General features: G+C 36.7%; 3 protein-coding genes across 3 annotated transcripts; 2 read left to right on the top strand and 1 right to left on the bottom strand.

The window, feature by feature from the left end:
* The first annotated feature begins 8728 nt into the window (after positions 1–8728).
* Positions 8729–9724, top strand: LOC131835816 (olfactory receptor 52P1-like). The gene has a single exon (XM_059180560.1). It carries the CDS (start codon positions 8729–8731, stop codon positions 9722–9724), a length of 996 nt encoding a protein of 331 aa, XP_059036543.1.
* Positions 9725–17327: 7603 nt separating this feature from the next.
* LOC131821219 (olfactory receptor 52P1-like) lies at positions 17328–18281 on the top strand. Its single transcript, XM_059157138.1, has one exon. It carries the CDS (start codon positions 17328–17330, stop codon positions 18279–18281), a length of 954 nt encoding a protein of 317 aa, XP_059013121.1.
* Positions 18282–21615: 3334 nt separating this feature from the next.
* LOC131821213 (olfactory receptor 52A5-like) lies at positions 21616–22566 on the bottom strand. Its single transcript, XM_059157124.1, has one exon. It carries the CDS (start codon positions 22564–22566, stop codon positions 21616–21618), a length of 951 nt encoding a protein of 316 aa, XP_059013107.1.
* Between the last annotated feature and the right edge of the window lie 1707 nt (positions 22567–24273).

Genomic DNA, 24273 nt, shown 5'->3' with positions numbered 1-24273 from the left:
TTTGCCCCCTTCCTCCATGTCCACTTCTTTTGTTTCTTAAATTCTATATATGAGTGAAATCATATAGTATTTATCTTTCTTTGACTAACTTGTTTTACTTAGCATAATACACTCTAGTTACATCTAAGTCATTGCAAAAATGGCAAAATTTCATTCTTTTTGATGTCTGAGTAATATTTCTCTCTCTCTCTCTCTCTGTAAATTATTCTTCTTTACCCATTCATCAGTTGATGGGCATTTGGGCTCTTTCCATAGTATGGCTATTGTTGATGATGCTGCTATAAACACCAGGATGCATGTGCCCCCTTAAATCGTATTTTTGTATCCTTTGGGTAAATATCTAGTAGTGCAGTTGCTAGGTTGTAGGGTAGCTCTATTTTTAACTTCATGACATACCTCCATACTGTCTTTCAGAGTGGCTGTACCAGATTGCATTCTCACCAGTAGTATAAGAGTGTTCCCTTTTCTTGACATTCTTGTCAACATCTGTTGTTTCCTTTGTTGTTACTTCTACACTTTCCAACTGGTGTGAGGTATCTCATCATGGTTTTGATTTGTATTTCCCTGATGATGAGTGATGAGCATCTCCCCATGCATCTGTTAGCCATCTGTATGTTTTCTTTGGAAAAATGCCTATTCATGTCTTCTGCTCATTTTTTAACCGGATTATTTGTTTTTAGGGTGTTGTGTGTGATATGTTCTTTATATATTTTGGATATTAACCCTTTATCAGATACGCCATTTACAAAGATCTTTTTCCATTCCATACGTTGTCTTTTAGTTTTGTTGATTATTTTCTTGCACTAAAATTTACTAACATGGCCCAAGACCCATAATTTTTCATTTCAGGGAACATTCATACTATTCCAAGATGGACAAGATGATATGGAAACAAATGTTGTGGAAAATATGAAAGAAGATTACTTCTATGCAATTTCAAGGTCATTTTGAAGTTAATGGCACTGGCTCTCTAATAGAAAAGAGAAATAAGAAGAAAGGGAAAGAAAGAATGAACTGTGTTCATTTTTAAGGAAAATTATAAAACTAGTGTTTAGAGGTTGAGATGGACCAGGCTGGAAAAAGCCAAGAGTTAGACATCACTCAGAAACCAAGGGGGAAAGGAAGGAAGGTGAGTGGCCAACACATACGTACAGGGTCATTATTCTAGATTTTCAGAGCTTAGGCAGGAAATGAGTCCAGAAAATAGATCTGTGGGATTAAAATCCAAGGGAAAAGGTGGGAAAAATGTTTAAAATGTTAAAAAATATTAAAAATGTTAAAAGCAACAATTACAAAAATGGGCAAAATTTGGATAACTTTACATCAATATGGAGGATTTTTTTTTTTTTTTCCTCATGGAGAATATTAACAGGTAAGACCAAGGCAGAAGCCATTGGCAGAATTTAGCATTAGTTTTAGGTTGGAATATGCAAGAAGCACCTTCAAGTCAACAAGAAAAACTCAAATTCAAGTTTTTAACTTTATGAAGAACCTCCATACTGTATTAATAAAACCATACTAAATAAAAATAATCAGTTAAATCAACTACTTTATGTGAGTGAAAAGGCACAAGTGTCTCTCCAGCATATGTTAGGACACTCAGACACATTAGCAATAAAAGAAATGCAGTGTCTGAAATATATGAAAACTTGCAGCATCACTTATTTAACATTTTAGAAAATATCAAAGATTTAAAATCCAGAGAAGTAAGAAATATAACGTATGAATTACTGACAGGAGGATAGAGAATACACATGAATCTGTGAGTACATATGAACCCCCATGAGCCTGGTGAGAAGAAATACAAAGTAACTGCGTATGCACATTGGGTCACAGTAAAATGGCACAAGGGAAAAGAATAATAAAATGGGGATCTGGAAATAGCATGAATTACTATTTATTCAGGCCTTATGATTTCCTGAGCTCAATAGGAATCACCAGACTGTCTACACTAAACTCTTTCTCATTTATCTTCTTACAACATTCTCTGTGGGAAGATTAACAGTCCAGTGACATCGAGTACTATAGGTCTGTCTCTAAAAACAGTATTTCCCCAAATAGAAACAGATGAGCTTTATCCACAAACTCTGGGGAGTGACGGTGTTCTATGGATGCCCCAGTGTTATGTCTCTGTGTAATTCTGGCCTTTCTTGTTTACCTTCCATCTCCATATCTCTTGTGGATATAATCAAAGGACTTCTGGGCTTTCCTAAACCTGATGAGAACCTTGAACATCATAATATTACATTACAAGGCAGGCATGGCTACCATCTCGGTCCACAGAGGCCATAATGTCCCCAGAGTCACTGTGTCATACATTTTAAGGATTCTTGAATAAGTGACCTTATCTGGACACTGCAATGGAAAACCATCATCTGAAGATTTGCAGAAAAAAACAATTCATGTTATTATATGAGGTATTATTATAGATCAGTCAGATGGCAGTCAAGTTAGAAAAGACTATCTCTAGGTAGAGAAATGACAATGCATGTTTATAAGAGACATTATATTTGAGTAATGTGACTTGGTACTAGAGAAGGAAAGAAATATTCATAGAGGTTAAAAACTGCACAATAAAATGAAATATATTTTTATTACCAGAATCTTAGAGTTTGAAAAACAGAAAGGGTTGAAGTAAGGCTGATCCCTGTAGCTATGATTTCCCCCAGGAGTGCTCAACACATAGGAACGTGGAAGAGCTGAAAAATAGAAGAAAAAGAAAGTGTCCTAGAGGAAGATTTCCTGTCTCCTTTCAAAAGTCCTTCAAGCTGGACCAAGTATAAAATTGACCTGAGACAGAATAACAAGAAAAAAAAAAAAATGTTATAGTGTGCATATAGAGAATCCGCACAGACATGGGAGTTCCAGATCTAGTGAGGTAAAATGAGGTCTATATGGCATCCTGAACTAAAAGAGAAGGTGGACTGCAGAGGGAAAAAATGCAGTTCAGAGGGTGGAAAGAAGAGCAGATGTTTGCCCAACTGTATAGATGGGTCACTGAGATTATCTCTGCTAATTATTCTGGGAAAGACTCCCAATTTGGATTATTCAATGTACTTAAGAGAGGGACAAAAGTTTCTCTTGAGCCAGTAGGGTTTTTTCTTTTTTCTTTTTTAAAAAATATTTTATTTATTCATTTGACAGACAGAGATCACAAGCAGGCAGAGAGAGAGAGGGAAGCAGGCTCCCTGCTGAGCAGAAAGCCCGATGCAGAGCTTGATCCCAAGACCCTGGGATCATGACCTGAGCTGAAAGCAGAGGCTTTAACACACTGAGCCACGCAGGCGCCCCAAGCCAGTAGGGTCTTGATAGCCTTCAGCTCAGAGTAACCTTCATGTTAAAATGGGGCAGCCTATCCTTGGTCCCTACAAAAACAGTGGAATAAGATACTTAGATATGCTAATTAGTAAAAGTTTGAAGTGATGTTCCACAAAATCTGTTCATCTAGAGAGAAGGGATTAATAATGCTAGGTGTTAGAGTATGGGAAAAGAATGTGAAATGCTATTCCCGTGATGCATTTTTTGGAATTTAGGTTTTCAAAGAAGCAACAGTTATAGATGATGATAGATGTGTGCGGGGTCATGTATAATGTAGTGAATTCATCTTTAGAGGCCAGTGGGTTAGAAAGGATCTAAATATAAATATTTCAAAGTCATCTATTAATATAATAGCAATGCAGGTGGAAATGTAAAGTACAAGCCATATGGCAAAGTTTTCAATGAATATGTGTGAGATCTACTAGTTATTTGTAGATGTCAAAGCTGCGGATGAAGAGTGTTTGAAGTGGGAGGTATGAAAGTGCAGTGAAATGAAAATTACCAGCCCAAGGGGAGAGGCTCCTGAACTCCAGATTATGACAATTTAAGAGAAGCATCTATGTAAGAAAGCGCTTTTCCTTTTTCCTTGCTTCTTTGCCCGTCTTTTTTTTTTTTTTTAAATGGAAAATGGGGTAAATTTTAATGGGATGAAGCTGCAGCTGCAGATATGAGTTAAGTTTTCTGTCTTTTCTATGTCTTTTTTTCTTTTTGGGAAAAATAAATTGGCTTTATCTTTCAAAATACACAGAAGTCTTTCCCTCAAGCCCTCCGCCCAATCCCAGAAAGTTTAAGGGGCTGAAAATATATATATTTGGCACACATATATTGTTGCTTTCTACTATTTTAATATACTTGACTTCTTCCTTGAATGGTAGAAAAATTTGGAGTAATAATAGCTTCTGGAAAAATAGAAAGCCAAATATAGAATAACATATTATGTATTACCACATTCCTTTATGAACAGAAATAAGGATGGTTTGGACTTATGTCTGTCACTCAAAAACATAGTCATAAAATGCTGTTTTCCATGTCTTAAAATAATTCCCTGTGTACCCATTTAGAATTCAGCACATAGCTGTCCTCTGGACATAATGTTATACTTCTACACTGTACTGCTTTTTGAAAGGAAGCACAGTATTGATGAAAATTAAGAGAATGTAATCTTTGATTAAACTGGAGGAGGAATGTCTTTGTTGATGATGGGATATTTAGGGAGTGGTGGAACCACCACCTTCCCCATTTGCCAACATAGAACATAAGGGTCAAGGATAACTCTGAGATTTTTAGTTTAAATGTCTGTGTGACTGACTGCTATTGCCAGCAAATGAGATACAGGCAGATGGTAGGGGAGCTTTGAGGCAAATAGCGAATATTGCGTGGGATATCTTGAAGTGATATTATTTAAGACATGGTATAAACATGTTATATATAATAAAACAGATCACATAGAAAACATTGCATTCTCTCCTTGAACAATGCTTTCTCGAGTGGCAGATTGCCAGCAAGGGATTCTGCTAACTAACCCAGATGCAGGTAAAATTGTTAAAGTCCAGGTGGCAGAAGGAACATTGTATCTGTATGTTTCAGAAACAGATGGAAAAACAGAACTATCAGGAAGCCAGAGGGTGTGAGCAGGCTTTCTGACTTCCAGGGCAATCTGTCTGCTAAATATAAGGTAATGAATGACCTTATTGACTTCATTCAAAATAGGCTGCTCTGCTCTTTGCGTTGTTTCACTTATAGCTCCTTTTGTTACACATTCTAATGCCCTTAAGAGAGCCTGGTCCCTCTATAAACTGAAGCTACTTAAAATCTTTCTCTTAGTATTTCCTCTTTTTTTTTTTTTTTTTTTTTTAAGATTTTACGTACTTACTTGACAGAGAGAGAGAGATAGAGAGTGCAGAGCGGGGGGTGGGGGCAGGGGCAGAGGAAAAGGGAGAAGCAGGCTCCCTGGTGAGCAAGGAACCCTACTTGAGGCTCAATCTCAGGACCCTGGGATCATAACCCAAGCCAAAGGCAGACATTTAACTGATTGAACCACCCAGGCGCCTTTTAGTAATATCTTATAAAGTACATTTACTGATGTCTATAGACCTACTTTTGTTAGTATTATGTATCACAAAGCAATTAAGCTTACTGGTTTGGGTCCATGATCAAAGGAATGAGACTGACACAAAGCGAAAGTCAAGCAAAGCTTTATTTCATGCCAAGCATCAAAAATCAAACCGACCAGTCGGGGCTGTCTCTTACAAAGAGGCGACGACGACCAGGACACCGACCCCGACGACTCCCCTTACCCTACAACGACGCTCTCCTCTGTGCTGCTACCCCGCAAGGCCACTGCCCAACGACAACGCTCCCAGCCGTGCTGCTCCCTGGCAAGGCCGCTCCACAGTGAGGCCCATGACGCTCCCCATGACCACGATGCTCCCCACGATCCCCACGCTCCTGAAGATGCAGCTCCCCACGCTCCTGAAGATGCAGCTCCGGATGCTCCCACGATGCTGCTCTGCTCCTGATGACCCTGACGCTCCCCATGTCCTCGACACTATCACTACTCCTCCCCTGCCTCATAGACTAACCTTTATAGAGGTGGTTGAGTACGGCTCACATACAGGTGGCCGATGAGATTGCAACACACAGGGAGAACTGCACAGTCAGGCTCGGTCAGCAATACGGGTGGCCAATTGAATTTCAATTCACCATAGCAAATATATGCGCACCCCACTGATTGGATGTCTCCATCCAGCTGGCCTGCCCCCCATATCAGGGGCCTGCAGACAAGTTCCTCAAGGAAGGGCAGGGTCAACCCAAGCTCACAATGAAATGGCTCCTTCTGGCCAACCAGGCCCTTACACTTACATTTTGTTCTATGTAATTTTTTTCTACCTAGAAATCATGTTTATGTTTCTAGGTGTATTATTTACTTGCGGCATACCTAGTTCTCTGACAATATCCTCTTGAATTTTTGGTTATCCCAAAATGAGAAAAAATCATGAAACATGGAAAAAACCTGTAAAGGTATCAAGTACTCTTTATATTAAACTTAAAAATCTTTTATAGTTTACATGTTCAATACTAGAAGTTTCTTGCCCCAAGTTCTTATGCTCCCGTTTTTGAAAGATATTTTCTCTGCATGTAGAATCTCAGATTGCCAATTTTTTTCTTCAAATATATGGTTTTGTTATCTTCTGAAGTTTATTGATTCTGATGAGAAAATAGCCATCATTTTTATTGCTGTTCCTTAAAATGAATGTTCCAATCACATTTATCATTGATTTTCAGTACTTTGATTATGATATGCCTAAGTGTGGCTTTCTTCATATTTTCCCCACTTTGGGGTTTGCTAAAATTGCTGCTTGTTTGATATCTTTCATCAAGTATGATCCATATCTATATCTATATCTATATCTATATACCATTCTACCTGAGGTTATGGGGCTCACATCCAATGTGGCAATCCCTAACCTAACTCTGGCCCTTTGTATTTGGGATAATGTTTAAATTCTGAATTCTCCTGAAATATTTATAATGATTAACTCAAATTTGAATTCTCACTTTCTTATAAGGAAATATCTCAGATATTTATTCACATAGGTCCAGAGTAGCATATGCTTAAAAGGACAATATGCATATTACAAACAGAAAGTTCTTCCCTCACAGATATTATATGGACATTCAAACAAAGAGGTATTGTCAGTAGGAATATTTATTAATATTTATTGAACTTTCATATCAGTTGAGTTTAGGAGCAGATATTGGGGACAATTACAAATTTTAAAAAGGCATGTTATGAAGACTGGAGTGTGCATTCCAGAATTATGATATTAGGAGGAAATCTGATCCTCAGAAGAAGGTTTGAGGGCCACTACTAGACCAAAAGGACCAGATCAGTGAAAGATCATGAGAAGATGCTTGTGGCACTCAGACCTGGGAGACTGGATGGAAGTTGTTTTGTTCTTCCTTACCATTAGGCAATGGTGGTTGCAAAGCTAGGATCAAGGCCAGGAGTCAGAGGAGGCAGAATACCAAATGAACTTGCATTATTCCCATTAGCGGAAAATGTGTGTTGATAACATTGTTTCAATTATCTGAAAGGATGAAGAAATAAAATTTTCCAAAAAAAAAAGAAAGAAAGAAAGAAAGAAAATCTGAGGGCAAGTAACTTCTTTACTTTACATCTTTCCCCTATCATTTAAAACGTTAAATTAACTTTCATGTAAATCTTTTTTAAAATTGTGTATGGTGGATGTGTGGGTGACTCAGTTTGTTAATGAACTGCCTTCAGCTTAGGTCATGATCCTGGAGTCCTGGGATTGAGTCCTGCATTGGGCTCCCTGTGCAGAAGGGAGTCTGCTCCTCTCTCTGACCTCCCCTTCTTGTGCTTTCTCTCTCAAATAAATAAATAAAATCTTTTAAAAAGTGGTGTATGGTAACTTGATGAGATGTTGAATAAAGTTAACTTTCCTTGGATGGCGCCCCCCCCCCAAAAAAAAACAGTTTTTCCTTATTACTTGAAACATAGTATACACTTATTAAAATTGGATGGACTGAAAAATGTACTCATATAGGTACTTGCTTTTGAATTATATAAAAAGTTGTGGAGATATAGCCATTGGAAAAAAAAAAAACCCTGTTTTCTGGAGAATGTTAATTTAAAACTCTATGGCAGATTCATGTTTTTCTACTGTTTTCAGTTGATATTCCTCACTTTTGATACATGCTTCTAACAACCTATCCTTCTGATTATCTTTAAGATCTTTTCTGAGATAAGAAAGCATTTTCCATGTGTTTATTATTTGTAATGTTCACAAGAATTTTGGCTATATTTAAGCTTCTTGGATTTCTTATTCTCTTATTCTGCATTCCTGACTATTTGTAGACTACCATGTTGTTAAGATTATAATTGCCTTTTACATAACCTACGAATTATTATATATATGCATGCATGGCACCTGTGTGTTTGTGTATGCCTGCATGTATTTCCATACTTGATCAAGAATTTCCTGAAAGAAGTGGCTTTTACCTTTTTTAAAGCAAAGTTGATGTCACACAATTCAGAAAACTCCTAGGCACAAAGAAGCAGAAATTTTATCATGACCTGTATACTTGGTAGATAATAAAAATCAAAGTGTAGACAAGAATAAGATTGAACAGAGAAGGGAAAATTTAAAAAGAACTTGATTCAAACTTTTTATTTTCAAATGAAGATCCTGAGGTTCATAATAGTGAAGTGATTGACCCAGCAGCTTCCAGAAGTTTCAGGGAAGAGTCAACCCTTTAGATAGGCTATCTTAGTGTGCCTGGAGTCTCCATATAGTGAATCAATCTTTCTGTCAACCTGATTTTTGCCCATAGGGAACTAGCCTGTCTACTTTGCATCCAAGTTTGCAAACTTTCCAGTTTTAACATGGCAGACAATGCTACACATCACTACATCTCATCTTTTTTCCTGGTTGGTATTCCTGGTTTGCAAGCTTTTCATCGCTGGATTGGCATCCCTGTCTTCCTCCTGTTTGCCCTGGCCCTGCTGGGGAACAGCGTAATCATCATCACCATCAAACTAGAACCAAGCCTCCACCAGCCTATGTATTTCTTCCTTTGCAGGCTGGCAGTGAATGGCATGGCTCTTGCCTCTTCCACAACCCCTAAGATGCTTGGTATCTTCTGGTTGGATGCTCACAGGTTTGATTTTAGTATCTGCCTAGCACAAATGTATTTTATCCACACATTCTGCATAATGGAGTCAGCCCTCTTGGTTGCCATGGCCTTTGACCGCTATGTAGCTATTTGTATCCCACTGCGTTATACAACCATCCTGACACCACCAATGGTCATTAAAATGGGTCTTGCTGGTATGACCCGAGCTGCCTTTATGGTTTTGCCCTGTCCTCTTCTTATTAAAAGGCTACCATATTACACTAAATATGTCATCAACCATGCCTACTGTGAGCACATGGCTGTGGTGAAGTTGGCCAGTGCCAACACCCTCATTAACAGAGCATATGGAATCTCTGTGGCCCTTTCAGTGATGGTGTTGGACCTCGGGCTCATAGCCACATCCTATATCAAAATCCTCCAGGCAGTCTTCCGGCTGTCTTCCCAGAACGCCCGCTCGAAGGCACTGGGCACCTGTGCTGCACATGTCTGCACTATACTTGTGTCCTACACACCTGCGCTGTTTAGTTTCCTAACTCACCGCATTGGCAAGAAGGTACCTCCAAGCATTCATATAATTTTTACAAGTTTGTATCTTTTGGTGCCTCCCACAGTCAATCCTCTGGTGTATGGTGTCAAGACCAAGCAAATTCGTGACCGAGTAGTTAATCTCTTCTTCCAAACAAGAAGATTTCTGAAAACTAAAATACGTAAATTTCAGTCCAAATTAGTAAAACATGATTATTGAAAGTTATGGCTACCCTGATGAGTAACAGAAAGTAGTCTCCATCTGTTCTTTCTGGGTTCTCCTTATGCCTTGCAGCAGGAAGAGTTGATGCTGTCCAGTTACATAAAAAGTTGGATTATATAAACTTCTGTTTTCAGTTGACTGAAATAAACTCAAATCAAATCATAATATGTCATATGGAAAACATTTAATATTTTCAACAATTTTATTATTTTCTATGTATTTTATCTCATTTTTAAAAATATTTATTTATTTATTTTTGAGAGAGTGCCTACAAACTGGAGGGCAGAGGGAGGGGGAAGAGAATCTCAAGCAGACTTTGTGTGAATGTGGAGCCTGAGAGGGACCCTGATCTCATGACCCTGAGATCATGACCTGAGCTGCAACCAAGAGTTGGACACTTAATTGACTGTGCTACCCAGGCACCCCAATATATTTTAATATGGAATTATTTCAAAGTTATTTACATCACATCTCCAAATGTGAAATAACCAAACAAGTATTATCAAAATATAAAACTCTCAGTTAATTTGGTCAGGGGGGTGGGAATTAGTCTCTTTCTTTCAGCATAGTCAACATACTAGTTACATTAGTTTCAGGTGAGCGACATAAATATCCAACATCCCTCTACATTATGTTTTGCTCTCAAGTGTAGCATCTGCTGCACAGATACCATCTGTCACCATACAATGCTATTACATCATCATTGACCATATTTCCTGGGCAGAAGCTTTTATTCCCATGCTGCATTCATTCTACACCTGGAAGCCTGTATCTCCCACTCTCCTTCACCCCTTTTGCCCATTGTCTCATCCTCCTTTCCACTGGCAACCACTGATTTGTTCTCTATTTATAGGTCTGATTCTGTCTTTTGTTCATTCATTTGTTTTGTTTTTTAGATTTACATGTGAGTGAAATCATATGGTATTTGTCTTTCTCAGTCTGGTCACTTTGATTCCCAAAAATACATTTACCAATTGATGATAACCAGAAGTTTTGTTTTTATTAACTAATATGTCTTTAAACAAACTTTAATTCTAGGATTCATTACCTAAAGTATGTATATATGAGCCATAACAGCAGCAAGCTGCCTGCAATCTAGACTTCTGATAAGGGAAATAATGACCTTTTATGGCTCACAACATATTCTGGAATAATTACATGATGACTTGTCATAATCATAACCAAGATAAATTTATTTTAACAAACTAATAATTGGACAAAACACTGTGATTCTTATTAATCCCCAATTTGTCCATACATGTATTCAATTTAACACTAACTCAGTGGGCTTAAAAAGTAAAAATTAACAGGGCTTTTGGCCTCTTTCATCACACAGGACATTTGCAATTATTCCTGGGTGGGATAACCTCACCTGATTGAACAACATTCTGTTGTGGTTAAGAGTATGGTCTTTCATCTGGATGTTTGGGTTTAAAATCTGGCACCACTGCTTTTTCATTGTGCGTCTTTGGGTATGTTCTTTGGCTGGTACAAGCTTCAACTGTCTCATTTATAAAATAAGACATTATGAGAATTTAATTCAGATGAGTAATAAAAGATTAAATGAATCATCATAAAATGTACTCAGGCTAGTTTTTAAAACTTAGTATACATTGTAAACCATTTAAGTGTTCATTTTAAACTGCTGATGATGAGAGATTATTTTCCAGATATCGTTGTCAATTATTAAATATGGGAAACCACTAATACACATAAGTCTATGTGTATGTAAGATGAGGAATACTTTAAAACAGGTAAAATAAAAATGAAGAAAAGTATTAAAAGCCTGAAAACAAAATTTTAAGTCTGAACAGAGAATACGACAAGCCTAGATCAATGACAAGGATAGGGTATTTGAAACAAATTTTCATATTTTGCAGTCTATCCCTCCATTCTGTCCAGGGTCCTAACCAGAATTCAAAGCTGACAATTACTGAATTCGAGTATTTAATTCCTGCAGTTGCAAAGAACAATAACTGAAAGTTGAAAATGACTACATAAGCAGCAGAACTGAGGTGGCAGAAGAGAGAATTAATCACATGAAGAGAGGCCAATTGAGATGATCCTCTTTGAGGAACAGAAATAGAAAAGAATGAAGAAAATTAACAAAGCCTTAAGGACCTATAGGATACCCAAAAGTATACTGACATATACTGATGGGAGTTGTAAGAGAAGAGGAGAGAAAGAAAATTGGGAGTGGGGGGGGGGTCTTGAAAAAATAATAGCAGAAAATATCCCAAATTTAATGAAAAGCATTAATCTCTATATCCAAGACCTTGACAAATGCTACTAAGTATTAAAAAACAAAACAAAACAAAACACCAAGAAGTGAGATAAACTCAAAAATATTAATATATAGACACATCATGGGTGCCTGGGTGGCTCAGTGGGTTAAGCCACTGCCTTTGGCTCAGGTCATGATCTTGGGGTCCTGGGATCGAGCCCTGCATCAGGCTCTATGCTCAGCAGGGAGCCTGATTCCTCCTCTCTCTCTCTCTCTGCCTGCCTCTCTGCCTACTTGTGATCTCTCTCTGTCAAATAAATAAATAAAATCTTAAAAAAAAAAAAAGACACATCATAGTTAAATTGACAAAACTCAATCGAAGATAAAAAGAATCTTGAGGCTGAAAGGGGGAGAATGACTCATTGCATTCATAGGATTCCCAATAAAATTTGTAGCTCTCATCAGAAGCTATGGACTGCAGAAGGCATGGGCATATCATATAAATTTCTCTTGAGAACTCATCCTCGATGTATGTTATTTAGAGGTATATTGCTTAATTTCCAAATACTTTGGGGATTTGCTAGGTATCATTCTATTACTGGTATCAAGTTTAATTCCATTATTGTCCGAGAACACACTTTGTATGATTTCTGTTATTTTAAATTAAAGTTTGCCTTATGTTCCATAATTTGATCTTGTTTAATAGATCATATTGATTTGTATTTATATTCTGGTCCTACTTGATTTTTCAAAAAGATTTTATTTATTTATTTTCAGATAGAGAGAGAGAGAGCCCAAGCAGCAGGGGAGGAGCAGCAGGCAGAGGGAGAAGCATGCTTCCTGCTGAGCTGGGAGGCTGATGAGGGACTAGATCTGAGTACCCTGGTATCATGACCTGAGCCAAAGGCAGACACTTAACAGACTGTATCCCAAGGTCCTGCCCGATTTTATGCTTGCTTGATTTATCAATTCCTTTTTCAGTAATGGGTAACACTAGAAAAATTTAAATGTTATGCTCATTCAAAAGCTACACCTGGATGAATATAGTAGCTGTATGAATAATTGCCTAGTAATGGAAATAACGCAAATGTTCTTCAATGAGTGAATGGATAAACACATTGTACTAAATCCATACAATGTAATATAGTTGGATGTTTTCTAACATCATGATTACAATGGAGGTTAAATGACTCTATACATATGTAAAATCCTATCATATTGTATGGTGAAAGAAAAAAGTGAACTCTTCCTTATGATAATTAGTTTAATTAAAAATTTGTAGGTAGTTGTAGGTAGGTTAAAAGTAAAAAAAAAAAAAAGGAAAAATAAAACATGACAGGGCTCTTCATAAAAAAAAGTAGAATTGATATATTAATGCAGACAAATATACATCAAAACCAGGAAATAAATAAAATCTTAAAAAAAAAAAAAAAGGACCCTGAAACCCTCTTTATGCCTGTATATCAGATCAGAAGAACATGGAAAGCTTGAAATTACCAGAAACATAAGGAAATAAGTATGATCATTTATTGCACAGCTGGAGGGATGATAGACAAGCTTAGTCACAGCAGAGAGCAATCCTGACTCATCATCTCTGAAGGACTGAATACACAAGGCAATACATGCATGTGAGCACGGGTTAATAGAAGAGGAGAAATGCAAGGTGACCAATGTATGAGAATTGTGTCAGTAAAATCGTACAAAGGAAAAGGAAAACACATCAGAGATCATGCAATGCCCTGAGCTACCTTTATACTTTCAGACTATTGATCTTTTCCTAAGACATAGGTGCAAATTCAATGATAATCATACTGGAATTAAGGTTAACAATTTGCTTCTCTTAATTTTCAAATAGTTTGCCCACACTAAATTGATTTTCTCTAACCCTTCTCTCAGATTACTTCTGTGAATTGCATATTTGATGGACATCTCAGCCATCTCATTCAACTGGGCATTGTGAGAGAGTCTCTAAAGACTGTATCCTCCAAAGGCGAAACAGGAGAGTACTACCCACATACAAGCTCCGGGGAGTTTACATAGCTGTTCTAGAGAGACATTGTTACTGCTTTGTGCTCAGTCCTGGCCCAGTACTTTTTTCCTTTGTCCTCTTCTCTCCTAAAGGACCTATCCGTCTTCCATATAGAGGGGCCTTCTGAGCATCTAGATAGCCCATTATAAATCAACAGCAGCTATGAATCAACTACAGTCCTCACTGCTCCAATGGCAACCACAGACATACTTTTTAACCAGCCCCACATAGCATATTGACCTAGATGCTCCAATGGAAAATGAACATTTGAAGATTATCAGAGAATAATAGTTGCTTTTATTATCATCTGCAATATGTTGTGGTTTGTGAGATGGAATTTAAGATAAAGCAGGTGAAAGTAAAATGGGAAGGCATGATCTGTAAACATAAAGGATGATCCACTTTTATGAGACATGATGGATATTGAGTAATATGATGTGGTAGTAGAAGAGGAACCAAACAAAATCTTAAACACACACACACACACACACACACACACGCACATGCACACGCACACGCACACACACACGCACACACACTCTGAGACCCTGTTTATGGAAGAACCTTGGAAATTTCTGCTATTGGGAAGTTTCTGGTTCTGTAACCTTTCTCTGGGAGATCAGTAGCCTTGGAAGCAAGATAAAAATCTGTGAAGTTCTTAAGAAACTGAAGAGGAAGTACAGAGACGTCCCATCTTTCTCTCAGAATCTACTGAAAGTTAAGATTCAGAAACTTCCTTTGGGAGTTCACACTGATGAACATGGTTGACATGAATAATTGCTTACAAAGCGTACAGTAAGAGCTCTAACAGAAACAAGGACTTCATGGTTGTTGACTGAAGTATTAGATATAAACAGATTGAGGAGGTAAGGAAAATTCTGTGATTTCCTAATTTAATTTCTGGGTGGCCATTGTGGCCAGCATGTAAGATACAATCACGTGGGGGAAGGATGGGAGAACTTACTGATTTTAGTGTGGGGTATATTTGTGTTATTATTATAATACATTAATATGAAGTAGATAATGCATGCAGAAGCACTGTATAAAAAATGCCGTGGTATGTGCCATGGTATTTGCCAAGGTATAGAGTCCTCTACTCTCATGTGGCAGATTCAGAAACAGGCAAAATGGCTTGACCCAGAAACAGGCAAAATGGCAAAGCCCAGGGAGTCAGAAGGCATATGGTACTTAACATGACTCAGAAACACCAGGGACGGTTGTGCTAATAGATACTCTGAATGTCCTCCCAGACTGTCTGCTGAACATAATATAAAGAATAGTCTGATAGAAACAAATGGATTTTTTCAATATCTCTTTCAAACTAAGCCTGAGAGAAGACAGAGAAGACCTTCTAGGTAGAAGTGGAAATGGCAACAGGCAGACTGCCATGTGTGGGGCATCCTCTGTAATTTCTTATGTGCCCTACCCTAGAGGTCTCACAGAAAACTTTTGTTTAATGGGAAGTCACTGCTCTTATTTTCTCTTGGTATAGATTAAATATGTTGTTGTTTTATGAATTAATTTACTGAAAACTAAAAGATGATTTTAAAGTATTTGCATATACCAAGAGCATTACCAAAAGTAATTACTCTTGTTTGCAGTCATAAGTAATGTTTCCTAGTTAAAATGTATATGCCTATATTTCTAGGCAAACTAGTCTCTTGCATGTTTGGGACTCTCAGAAGAAGATACAAGAATGAAACTTGGCAGAACAAGTTTCCAAGTGGAAAACAATTATGTGAGGATCTCCAAGAGCAAAAGTTTAATACACACTTAAAAGACTTTCATACTTTGAATTTTTTATATCCTGTATATTTTGTCTGAAGTTCTCTGCCTGGACTTACAGGCTTCATCCATATCTAGTAATTTCTACAACTCTAGGTTTAAGCTCTGGCTTTTTTTTTTTTTTTTAAGATTTTATTTATTCGACAGACAGAGATCACAAGGAGGCAGAGAGGCAGGCAGAGAGAGCAGGGGAAGCAGGCTCCCTGCTGAGCAGAGACAAGGATGCTGGGCTCCATCCCAGAACCCTGGGACCATGACCTGAGCCGAAGGCAGAGGCTTTAACCCACTGAGCCACCCAGGCGCCCCAAGCTCTGGCTTTTTTCTGAAACATTTTACAACTCATTTGACATTTTTCAATTCCTTACAAAATACCTCAGATATTCATATAGTCCCAGTGTAGTATGCTTAATACTGGAATGCAGATTCCATAACCAGAAAGTTTTTTTCCCTACACAAGTAGTATTTAGACCTCCATAAAAGGAAGCTTTGCCATTCAGAATATTTCTCATTAGATCATGAGCTCTCACATCAGTGGCGTTAGTGAACAGAAATTGAGATAAATTTAAGAAGCAGATTAAGAAGAGTAGAGTGCATGTTCCAGAATTAAAATATTAGGTAGAAACTGGATGGTAGGAAGAAAAACCGAGATGAGTTATCAAAACTAAAGGATATGGTCAGAACAAAAGTCATACGAAAATATTTTTGCAGCTGAGTCAGGCTGAATTCTGCCTGATTTGCTCTTCAATGTCATTAGGCAGGTCTGGGTGCAAGCCAGGGGTAGGGCTGGGTTTATAGCTGAGAGTGATGGCTTTGCAGAATATATACTGAGCTTATTAACCACTAATGTGCTTATTTGTAGCAACTTTAAATCATTTACCAGCATAAAGAAATTAAAATTTTCCTCCTTTTCCCTGTTTATATGATTATGCTATGCTGTCCACCTTCAGATCGTCTGTTCTTTCTTCCACTTTCAGATCATCTCGAGCAATTCTTCTAAAATAGGAATAAATTTGTCTTTGATAATAAGGCACTTATGGTATTTAATTTTTATAAGCCTTGTTCTTCCCTAGGGGATAAGATCTTATTCTGAATTCCTGATTAGTTATGTTCTTTATGAATAACTGTATTATTAAAATAATGATTGCACTTTGAAATATTTGTTAATTATTGTGTGTATGTATGTTTATTCATGTGTATCTATACTTGAACTCAACGTCCTTGACAAGACTTGACTTTTTTTTTTAATGTTTGTATCACAAAATCCAACACTGACTTTGACAAACCATGAGGTCATTTTATTACTAACTGATCCTCTAGTAGGAAATTAAAAAATAGAGTAGAATTAAATAAAATTCCAAAATTCAGGAAAAAATTTCTGAAATATGAACACAATTTTCTCATTTGCAGATGAAGATTTGAGATTCAGAATGAAGTGGTTTACTGATGATTTCAAGCTTTAACCTTTCAGGTGCTAGCAGTATTACTCTGCCATCCTGTTTTCTGCCCAGAGGGGATTAGCCTGGTTACTTTATATCCAAGTTTGCAAACTTTCCAGTTTTAACATGGCAGACAATGCTACACATCACTACATCTCATCTTTTTTCCTGGTTGGTATTCCTGGTTTGCAAGCTTTTCATCGCTGGATTGGCATCCCTGTCTTCCTCCTGTTTGCCCTGGCCCTGCTGGGGAACAGCGTAATCATCATCACCATCAAACTAGAACCAAGCCTCCACCAGCCTATGTATTTCTTTCTTTGCATGCTGGCAGTGAATGACATGGCTCTTGCCTCTTCCACAACCCCCAAGATGCTTGATATCTTCTGGTTGGATGCTCACAGGTTTGATTTTAGTATCTGCCTAGCTCAAATGTATTTTATCCACACATTCTGCATAATGGAGTCAGCCCTCTTGGTTGCCATGGCCTTTGACCGCTATGTAGCTATTTGTATCCCACTGCGTTATACAACCATCCTGACACCACCAATGGTCATTAAAATGGGTCTTGCTGGTATGACCCGAGCTGCCTTTATGGTTTTGCCCTGTCCTCTTCTTATTAAAAGGCTACCATATTACACTAAATATGTCATCAACCATGCCTACTGTGAGCACATGGCTGTGGTGAAGTTGGCCAGTGCCAACACCCTCATTAACAGAGCATATGGAATCTCTGTGGCCCTTTCAGTGATGGTGTTGGACCTCGGGCTCATAGCCACATCCTATATCAAAATCCTCCAGGCAGTCTTCCGGCTGTCTTCCCAGAACGCCCGCTCGAAGGCACTGGGCACCTGTGCTGCACATGTCTGCACTATACTTGTGTCCTACACACCTGCGCTGTTTAGTTTCCTAACTCATCGCATTGGCAAGAAGGTACCTCCAAGCATTCATATAATTTTTGCAAGTTTGTATCTTTTGGTGCCTCCCACAGTCAATCCTCTGGTGTATGGTGTCAAGACCAAGCAGATTCGTGACCGAGTGGTTAGTCTCTTCTTTCCAAACAAGAAGATTTCTGAAAACTAAAATATGTAAATAAAAACCCATATTGGCAGAATCTGTTTAATACAATTACGGTACATTTACAATAGTTGCAGCTTTGTCTCAACATGATATTTCTCAATTCATTTATACCTCTCAGCAGGGATATGTGATGCTGTACATTTTTCTCTCTATTTTCATCTTTTAATATTTCCTTTTCTTTCTCTTAGAAATAAGCTTCATGGGAAGCTTTCAATAAATATTTGCAATAATTGTTATTTATTTATTATTGACATTACTTTGTATTCTATATTTGTGGATAATATTTTATAATATTCACAAATGTGAAATAACTAAGATAATTATTGTAATAATTTTAAAATTCTCAGTACATTGGACAATGTAATTTACAAACATGATTTTTTCCCAATTCAATTGTTACCTACACTGATTAAAAATTCCTGAGTAAAAGTCATTATTTTCAAGTTTCATTTTTCTTATTGTAATAGTTATGATAATTGCTTACACCCAAATAATGATCACTGTGGGCTTGGCTGTTTACTAATCTCTTTATATATATTTACTCCTTTCGTCCACAAAACTATACTGTGATATAGATGGTATTATTTTTCTCACTGTACCAAGTAGGAAACTGAGGCACAGAAAGGTTAAGTAAATGGCATAAAGGTAATGCGCCTAGCACAAAGCAATGCAGAATTGAACCCAGGGACTATGGCTTTCAAAAGATATGCTCCTTATAGTGCAATATTATCCACCAATGTGCTTACAATTACTTGCTTTATGATTATGGGAGCTTATTCCTCTAAATACTTTTTTTTTTATCCCTCACATCTTCCTTTCTTTTAGATATTGTGGTAGATTTTTTCAGTTTCCTTAAAACTCCTTATAAATGATAAATCTACTATAATATTTTGACAAGACCCCAAGCAAGAATTGCTTCTATTTTATCAGAGGAATGTCCAATCAGTATAGCCTGGTAACATTATAACTATGCTTTCCAGACTTAAGTAAAATGCTAAGAAAATCTCTGAAAATACTACTTTATCCACATGCTATTCTCCCCTCTTTTTCCTTCCTTCCTTCCTTCCTTCCTTCCTTCCTTCCTTCCTTCCTTCTTTTGCTTTAGTGAATATCAGTTTGTTTCGGTCACATTCATTTAGTGCTAAAGTTGAAAATGATTCACTTCTTTATCTAATGTTAATTTTATTATGCAGGGAACACAGAAGAAATTACATCGGGCCTATCTATAAAATGCTCTGTTCAAAATATTGTTTTACTTTACATCACCATGGAATGAAAGGTTCATTGAATTGGAAACTGTTAGTTTTTGATCAGGACTAGTATTTATTTTGTGGACATTACATGAACATTCTATGCTCTCAAATTAATTCCTCAAAAACTTTACATTTTTAGGTGATTCATCTACAGCCACATTCTTATTTGTTAATGACTGTGCATGTATCTTATCAACATCTTTGTTTTATGTTGAAAATAATTGTGTTTCCTTATAATTATCATATAGTTCTTCCATTTCTTCAATGAGTCTATATTGAGTGGGTTGATCAGATATTTTAGACTGGGTTTTTGGGGGAAAGGTCATTTAAATACTGCTTCTCACCCATCACTAATAGCTGGATGAGTGTCATTTTTAACATTATAAATCCTAACTTCATCATTGGGAAACACGGGAAATAATTTTTATACTTTATAGTGCTAAAGTCAGAATTCAATGAAACAATGGATGAAACATAATTATCACAATATTCAACACAATCTTCCATACACACCAATGCTCACTGCCATGATAGCCATTGAAAATATTAAGATCAACTAATAAAGGTATCTTTTCGAATGTTTAAATAGAGTTCCCAAATGGGTATATCTCCTAGAAGGTCCTACTTATTTAATCAACATACCCCAAAGTGGGCATTTTGCACTTATTACCTCACACAAACTATCTTTAAAAAAATTATTTTTTTCTAAAAAAATTTCTTATCTCAGTGAAAAACATGTCAAGTGACACAGAACAGTTAATGTCAGCAAGTGTTTAAGTGTCAAATATAGGCCAAAGATACATGAGAAATTAAATGATAAAAAATTAATTAAGAAACAGAAAATAAGATCCACCAGCCACCCCAGATAATATAAACAAAAAAATTAAGTATAATATAGTTAATAATGTGTAGATGATGGGGAGCTGGATGGCTTCATTGGTTAAGCAAAAAGTACAAAAGTTCCAAAAGTTCAGCATGAAAATGAAATTAAATGGAATGGAAAATGGAATTAAAATGGAGAAACCTGACAATTAAGGTCAATATACACAATGGATAAATTATGTTGATAATTTGTACCTTTGGTATGTCATCAACATGGGACTTTAACAGCTATGATTTTCCTCCCCAAAGCACATAATTCCAATCTAATCAATACAATGACATCAGATAAATTCCAATGGAAAAGATTCCTATGAAATACCTGAACAGTACTCTTCAATGTTTTGAAAGTCATTAGAAACAAGTAAAGTCTCAGAAAGGTATAGCCAAGAGCATCGTATAGAGATCTGACAATCAAATGCAATGTGGCATCCAGGATGGGATCTTGGAAGGAAAAAAAGGAAGTTAGGTAAAAATTAAGAAATATGAATAAAATATGGAATTTAGTAAATCAGTTTATCAGTATTGATACACTAACTGTAACATATATTAATGAAAGATGACAATAAGGAATACTAGGTAGGGGGTGTATGGGAACTCTTAGTAACTACATATTCAAGTTTCTACAAATCCAAATCTTTTAGATTTTAAAAATGTATTAATTTTCATTTCAATAAAAATTAAACATCCAAAACTTCTTAATGCTCAGATGAATGTAAGTCAGAAAATAATTAAGACTTGAATGGTGATGATAATTAAAATGATGAAGATGATAAAGTTGAGGAGAAAGACTACTGAAATCAAAATTAGAAGACAAATTAGTACATGGTGATCAGAATTATCAACTTTAGAATGAATTTATTGTTTTTGAAGAACCCCATGAACTTAATATTTTTAATTGAGATTAACCACTTAAATTTATTTGTGTCTTTAAGAAACGTCCTCACTGAAAAATTAAAAATTTTCATTGACTAAGTCAGAAAAAGTCTTCATGTTTTCTGACTTTTATACCATCTACTGATGAGTTGATAATATATTCATAAAAGCTAAAATTGTTTACATAGGAGACAGATCTTGTCTCCAAAGTAAAATCTAGAACTGTATATTTCAGCAGCACAAATGACCTTGAGAAAGCACAAAATCTGACCCCAAACTAGTATTTTTCAAAGTGAAATTTTATTATTTAAAAGGAGTTAAATGAGAAATCAAGATGGATCTTTAGAGTAGAAAATCTTGGACACTCGATCTCGAATCTGTTTGGTCTTCACCCCATACACAATAGGATTGAGCAAAGGAGGGACAAGCAGATAAAGGTTGGACAGAAGAATATGAATGTAGGGTGGAATATGGAATCCAAACCTGTGTGTAAAGAAGGAGAAGAAACCGAGGAGATAGAACTCGAGGAAGACACAAATATGGGCAATGCAGGTATTGAAGGCTTTGAGCCTAGCTTCCCTCTGAGGAAGACTGAAGACAGTAAGAAATATTTGGATGTAAGAGACTGTGATGAAGACTATGTCAAATCCAAGTATAGTGAAAGCCACAAAGAGACCATAGATCTTGTTGATTCGGATGTCTTCTGCTGCCAACTTCACGATGGCCATGTGCTCACAGTATGAATGGGAGACCACAGTGGTCCGGTAGTGTTTCAGCCGACATTTGATGAGGATGAGACATGGAGCTACAAGGAGGGCTGCTCTGAGCGTCACTCCAACCCCAATCTGAGTGAGAAGTTGGTGGGTAAAGATGGTTGCATGTCTCAGGGGATCACAGATGGCCACATAGCGATCTAGGGCCATGGCCAGCAGAATTCCTGATTCGATGCACTGGAAGGTATGGATGAGCCACATCTGAAAGAGACAAGCATCAAAGTATATTTTTGGCAGATGAAACCAGAATATTCCAAGCATTTTGGGTAGGATGCAGGTACTGAGAGCAATGTCCGTTGCTCCAAGCATTGCCAGGAAGAGATACATGGGCTCATGGAGGCTGCGTTCAGATCTGATGATGACCAGGAGCAGGGAATTTCCAAATAGAGCAGTGATGTACATGGCACAGAAAGGAATTCCAATCCAGAACTGCACAGACTCCAATCCAGGGATCCCGATCAGTGTCAGCACGGAGGGCATGAAGACTGTGCCATTGAGATTGAACATTTTGGCTTAGAGCTGCCTGATTAGTGCTTCAAGTTTTATATTGGTTTCTCTCTTCTTTATTTGTTCTCATCTAGAGTTATTGAAATTTCTAGAAACAGAAATTGAATGTGTTTTTAAAAGGCATTTTGTCAATCATATGTATTCATTGATGATGTAAGTCTAGAATGCATATACAGGCTCCCAAAATTCTTTGTCTCTGTCTCTGGCTCTCTCTATGAAGGCAAACAAATACACAGGACAATTCAGTATGCAAAGCAGACTCAGTCACACCTGATATTGTATGTGCATTTGTGCACATTTATCAGTTACAAAATATTAGTTTGGATTAATAATATGTTCAGAAATTTAAGATATTATATATATCAATTCTGTTTTTACCCAAGAGGAATTCATAGGCATTTAGTCTGCTGTCAATACAAAGAGGAAAAAAAAAGGAACATTCTCCATTCCAAGAAGTATTCTATACTATGGGAAAATAGGAAGTTACAAAGTTGTGATCTTGACTTTAAAGACAATAATCTGTTTGTGAAGATGCATTGCTATAATAAAAAGTTAAGTGTCTCTGTGCTTAAAAGGAAAACTTAGTATTATTAAAATGTAATTTATTGTCCACTTGATGCATATATACAATGTAATCCCAATCAACATTCCATTCAAAACTTGTATATATGTACAAACTGTTCTTCAGTTAATATGCAAAGGCAAAATACCCAGAATAGCAACACACACTGAAGATGAACAAAGTTGGAACAATGACACTATTTACTCTAGAATTTAGCACGGCAGTGATCAAAACAGTGTTGTAATGCAGAATAAACAAATCTTTCAGTGGAACAGAACTGAAAGCCCACAACTAGATACACATATGTAAGTAGTTAACACAGGAACAAAGGCAATTTAATGGAGAAAGAAGGGTCTTTTCAACTAATGGTGCCAGAACAACTGCACATCCACATGCAAATATAAATGGAAATAGAAAACAGACCTTACACCTTTCACAGAAATTAACTCAGAATGGATCACAGTATTTCTAGATTGAAATTTTGAAACTCTACAAATTCTAAAAGGGAGAATGGAGTAAAATCTGGGAGACCTTGTCTCTGACAGTAATCTTTTTATTAACATTAAAAGTTTGATCCATGAATAAAGAAACTGATAAGTTGACCTAATTAAAATTGGAAAGCATCAGTTCTGTGAAAGACATTGTTAAGAGAATGAAAAGACAAAGCACAGACAGGTAGAAAATATTTGCAAAGCATATATTTGATAAAATTACTTTTTACTTCAAAATATACAAAGGACTCTTAAAACCCAACAATAAAAAAATTATCAAATTAAAAAGCAAACTCAGGGTTGCTGGAGTGGAGTGGCGTGGGAGAGATGGAGTGGTTGGGTGGTAGACGATGGAGAGGGTGTGTGCTATGGTGAACTCTGTGAATTGTGTAAAACTGATGAATTACAGACCTGTACCCCTGAAACAAATAATACATTATATGTTAATACAAAAAAAAATTTTTTTAATTATACGCCCCCCTAAAAAAGGACTCAAACACCTCACATTTCTTATATGATTCATTATTAGAACCTTTGGTTTTTGCCTCTCTGCTACCTTTTGTGCTATTAATTCATCAGCAGGAAAACATCTATGAAGTCAGTTTAAATTTTTACAAAATAATTTAAAGACTTAGATCTATAAAATGAATGCTT

The sequence above is a fragment of the Mustela lutreola genome, chromosome 1, assembly GCF_030435805.1.
Source record: "Mustela lutreola isolate mMusLut2 chromosome 1, mMusLut2.pri, whole genome shotgun sequence".
NCBI classification, from domain to species: domain Eukaryota; kingdom Metazoa; phylum Chordata; class Mammalia; order Carnivora; family Mustelidae; genus Mustela; species Mustela lutreola.
Note: the sequence above shows the minus strand (reverse complement) of the source record. Positions and strands in the feature narration are given on the sequence as shown.

Excerpts from the sequence above, each read along its gene's own strand:
- LOC131835816 (XM_059180560.1), top strand. The coding sequence starts at position 8,729 with ATGGCAGACAATGCTACACATCACTACATCTCATCTTTTTTCCTGGTT.
- LOC131821219 (XM_059157138.1), top strand. The coding sequence starts at position 17,328 with ATGGCAGACAATGCTACACATCACTACATCTCATCTTTTTTCCTGGTT.
- LOC131821213 (XM_059157124.1), bottom strand. The coding sequence starts at position 22,566 with ATGTTCAATCTCAATGGCACAGTCTTCATGCCCTCCGTGCTGACACTG.